We start from the raw sequence: 4,237 nt of genomic DNA, 5'->3' as shown, positions 1-4,237 counted from the left end.
GGGGGGGGGGCCTCCCTGGGCTTCAGTCGGCAGTGACAGTGGGTCTGCACAATCCTCCATTAACCAGCCGTGGGCTCGGTTAAGGCACCTACTTCAGGGGGTGTGGGGTGCTCGTGGGGGACAGGTCCCTGGGGTCCTCGCCTCAACGACCTCACGTGGCAAAGGGAAAGGCTCTGGCCTTTCCGGGTGTGAAAGGGCCGCTGCCCACACACGTCAGTGGCTGGCTTATAGCAGACGGAGGCCCAGACCCCCCCCCCGGAGGCCACCTCCGTCGACAGATGCCGAACCAACCCGGTCACTTCTGTGACGCCAGCCAAGGCCAGCTCTCGGGCCGCTGGGACCCGGGCACAGCTCTCGCTCCCTAAGTCAGTCAAACTGGACACGCCTCGGGTCCCCCTCTGCTCTCAGCCCCTGCCTCGGACCTTCCGCTGATCGTTCTGTATCGTAATGGTGAGTCGCGGACCTGCCAAGATCAAAGCCACTCACAGCCCACCTGGTTGCAATCTCAGGGCCAAGGGCCCTCAAGAGACACAAGTCACGGCTCCACCGTAGGGAGCACATCCTTCCGCTTCTTGGAGGGAAAGAGAAACTTGGGCCAAGATGCCAAGTGCAGCAGGTTCTTCCCAGTGAACTCTGGGTACAGATGTCATCTAAAATCTTGTAACTTTAGTGTTGTTCAATTTTTGTCAGAGTGATCATTCTCATTAATTTATGTATAACATATTAATACGTCTGTTCACGTAGTGACGGGAGCTTCAATTTCTCAGTTCATTAATTTCAGCGCTATTAATTTATCTCCGACTCACCGTTACAACTTTATGGTTTGGAAGACCTGTGTGTGTACACACGGCTTACGTGGCGCCACCTCTCAGTGGGCCCTGGCACCGAGTGGATGGCGGGCAGGGCCGTGGCACCCAGCCACCTGCCTCTCAAGCACCTGTGGTCTGGTGACCGCTGCTGGCTTGCAGGCCAGTCGGCGGCCCTTCGGGGCTGGGCGTCCCTCTCACGCTAACAGGTGTTGTGCAGACAATTATTTCAAATCACTGATACCTTTCCAGTTCCTTTTTTGAGCATTAGTTCATCAAAGTGAAATATGCCACCGACTTCACAAAAGGGCCAGTTTGTCTTCTCCACGGTAGCGTCCTCAGCACCCAGCAGAGAGCCTGGCACATAGTAGGCGCTCAGTAAATACTGGTTGAATGGATTCATTTTTTTAAAGGAGTAACTGGATTTGGTTTTCACCGGGAGGAGCATATACCAAAGGTGGTGTCTGAAAGAGGCCAGATGACGGCCACTTAATTAATTTCAGAGCCTGTGGGCCTCAGTCAGTCACCGAGAGCCACGTGCAAGCTCACGGGGCCTAGGGGCCCTCACGCAGCCCCACCGGCCACTGCCCAGAGGGCCCCAGCACTGGGCGGGCGCTGGGTACCCACTCCACGCGGCCCCATCTGTGGGCAGCTGTGCCAGGCGGGGCCTCCCGCTGCCCTTGGGCGGGACCTTCTCCCTCTCGCGTCTTTGAAGGAAAATCTCCTGGAAAACCAACTCCCGTGCAGCACTGGTGCGCGCACGGCCCCGGGTCTAGGTGCACGCGCCCTTCCGAGGACAGCACAGCCTCGTGCGCCCCGTGGTCCGCTAGACCAGGTTGAGAATAAAGGCTCAGGCTCAGGACAGTGAGAACGGGCCAGTTTCGAGGTGGGCGCTGCAGGCGGCACCGTGACCCACCACCCCAGGCCTGAGGCTGTCCCACTGCCTTGTGAGTCAGGGGAGCGACAGGCTTGCACCTGCCCACGCTCTCGGCTGAACGGGACGCGACCTTGGCCCCGCTGCCTTCACCACGGCCCGTTTTCCTTCCCTTGCGGGTTCCACTCCCTGCAGGTATGGGCCGCTCTACCGTGAGGACACTTAAGTCACGTTGGAAGGATGAGGAAACGGGTTTCATCCACCAAGAGGAAGAATCCGGTTGTGGGGACTGAACGAGGAGGGGGTCGTTTCCAGGAGCACCGGGTTGGGGGGTGGGTGTCGCACCGCGGCAGACGAAGGAGAGCATGCAACAGCCAGGGCCGCCCTGCCGGCAGCCCGCGGGTGGGCCCGGGGGAAGGTCGGAGCTCCCGCCCCCCAGGGAGAGCCCCTCACTCCAGCCCTGCGGCCCAGCCTGGCCTGCCCCGGGGCCCTGCGGGCGCTCCCAGGCCACGGCCTCGGGCCGGCGCGCGCCCTCACCTTGCAGCCCGTTCCCGTTGGCGCTGGTGCAGGAGGGAGGAGGGGACGCCTGGGGCCGGACCACGGGCGCGAAGGCGCTCTTTTGTTTCACTGCAGAGATGACATTGGCAGGTGAGAATGAGAAAATGCCGTGCGCACTGCTACAGTTTGAAGGGAGGGTGACCGAAGAGGCTGCCACGGTGGGGCTGGACGGCACTACTGCAACAAAGCAAACATGGTCAGGACGCGCGGCGCCAGGCACGGCCACAGCCACACGACAAAGAGCTCCAGGGCCTCGCCTGGAGCGTCGGGCCAACAGAGCAAGCACGAGATGTTTCTGGCTTGGCCACTCTCTGGATAACAGGCAAACTCTCGCGTCGGACTTTTCGTTTCCAATTGGGCGGCCCCATTTGGTGCCAATTTTGTTTGGGTTTCCAATGTGACCGCGTGGGGCCCGTTTTAGGTCAATTTACTGTCGTCACGTGGACGCCCAGCCTCCAGAGCCACCCTTCCTTTTATCCAGTAGCTCACACCACAGAACATCCAAGCAACGCACACATTTGACTTTGCAGCGAATATGAATCTGTGTGATGACGGGTGACAAAAACAGACACTTACTGCCGTAGGGAGAGTTAGCGGAGGAGCCATTAAGAAATCCAGGCGAGCCCGGGACCCCTAGATTGGCCATGGCGCCACTTCCATATCCATTCATGCTAGTGCTGACTGTGTTGTAATTGGACTGCTGGGGAGTACTGCTGGGGACGTATCCTCGCGGGGACACGCTGCTTGTATTGCGACTGTAGCCGACTGTTAAAATCCCCCCCCGGCCAAAAATAACATTATTATCAGGGAGAGACACTTGGGGGGGGGGGGTGTTTCCCCGCAAACCTCTACCATCTATTGAACGCTTTTAATTGACCGTATGCTTTCCTCCAGCCCCAGCGCCTCTCGCCAGCTCAAATAACCTTGTCACGCCAGCCCTGCTCGAGCATCCTCGTCGAGCCCCGTCCTGTCTCCGGCGGCCTCGGCAGCCGGCCCAAGCGCACTTCGATCTAACCGTCAGCGGCTTTCACGTTCCTCTTTAGAAGCAATTATCAACGGCGCGATTCCTGGGCCGTCCCCCCGCGCTAGGTGAGCTTTCGGCCTCTGCAGACCTTCAAATGCCACGGCTGACAAGGAGAGCTGTTTGTGGCCGTAAGTCCCCAGGAAAGGCTGTTCTGGGGCCTTCATGTCTACGGCTGCTATTTCTGTCGGCGTGGGGAGGGGAAGCAGGAGCCTCGCTCCCGCCGTGGGGTGAGGGTGAACGGAAGCCGAGCGGCGTACGGGGAGGCGTTTTCTGAGGTCACGGCCTGCACGGGCTTTACAGCGGCCGGAAAAGGATAAGGTGCGGGTGGGGAGCCGGCGCTTCTCTCCGTGTGCTCCTTCCAGGCTCAGAAACCAAATCCCACCCCCGACCCCTGTGCAGCACATCCAGGAAGGGTCCGCGGCTCCCTACGTCACAGCTATCCTAGGGCTTATCCCAGCCTTTCCAGGAAAGCAAAGCCCCTTAGGAATCAGTTCAAGGAAACGGCTAGCAAATACCAGCAAAGCCGTGTGGCAGCCACTGTGGCCGCTGCCTCGGGTTCCTGGCTTCTCTGAGCGTGCTCTGCCCGAGGGCCTCTCCGAACAAAGCTGCAGAGCCCGGGGCGCTGCCCACGTCCCCGCCGGCCTCAGGGCACAGTCAGCCGCAGCAGCTAAGTCCCACCATCCCAGCTGGGCGTCTGGGGAAGGGGCGGCCCGCGCGGCGTACCTTGGTCGTTGGCTTGTGACGTCTCCGACACGTTGACGGCTAGCTGGCTGCTGAAGGAGTTCACACCCATCATGCCCGTGTGTGCAGGGGTGTTGCCCAGGGTGGGGATCTGGTTGTGATTGCGAGGGACGCTGTACAACGCCTCGGCGATGTCAGCCGCTCGCTTCAGGATGATCTCCTGGGGCGGAGGCAGCCGTCACACCCAGGCCAGGCCGGCCCCCTGCCCCCAGCTCACAGACCCCCCCCCCCCCG

General features: G+C 60.6%; 1 protein-coding gene across 4 annotated transcripts in view; it reads right to left on the bottom strand.

Moving 5' to 3' along the window:
• EBF3 (EBF transcription factor 3) overlaps window positions 1-4,237 on the bottom strand; it is a 119,338-nt gene that overhangs the window by 2,049 nt on the left and 113,052 nt on the right. For 3 of the 4 annotated variants that reach the window (XM_007451174.1, XM_007451175.1, XM_007451177.1), the window contains 3 exons: window positions 3,986-4,163; window positions 2,815-3,003; window positions 2,218-2,415 (listed from right to left, as the gene is read on the bottom strand). In XM_007451174.1, the coding sequence (XP_007451236.1) occupies window positions 2,218-2,415; window positions 2,815-3,003; window positions 3,986-4,163 (565 nt within the window). The remainder of the gene's footprint in view (window positions 1-2,217; window positions 2,416-2,814; window positions 3,004-3,985; window positions 4,164-4,237) is intronic. The other variant, XM_007451176.1, reaches the window with a different exon arrangement.

Source organism: Lipotes vexillifer, unplaced genomic scaffold (genome assembly GCF_000442215.2).
Source record: "Lipotes vexillifer unplaced genomic scaffold, Lipotes_vexillifer_v1.1 scaffold248, whole genome shotgun sequence".
Classification (NCBI taxonomy): domain Eukaryota; kingdom Metazoa; phylum Chordata; class Mammalia; order Artiodactyla; family Lipotidae; genus Lipotes; species Lipotes vexillifer.
This window is presented reverse-complemented; position numbering and strand designations above follow the sequence as displayed.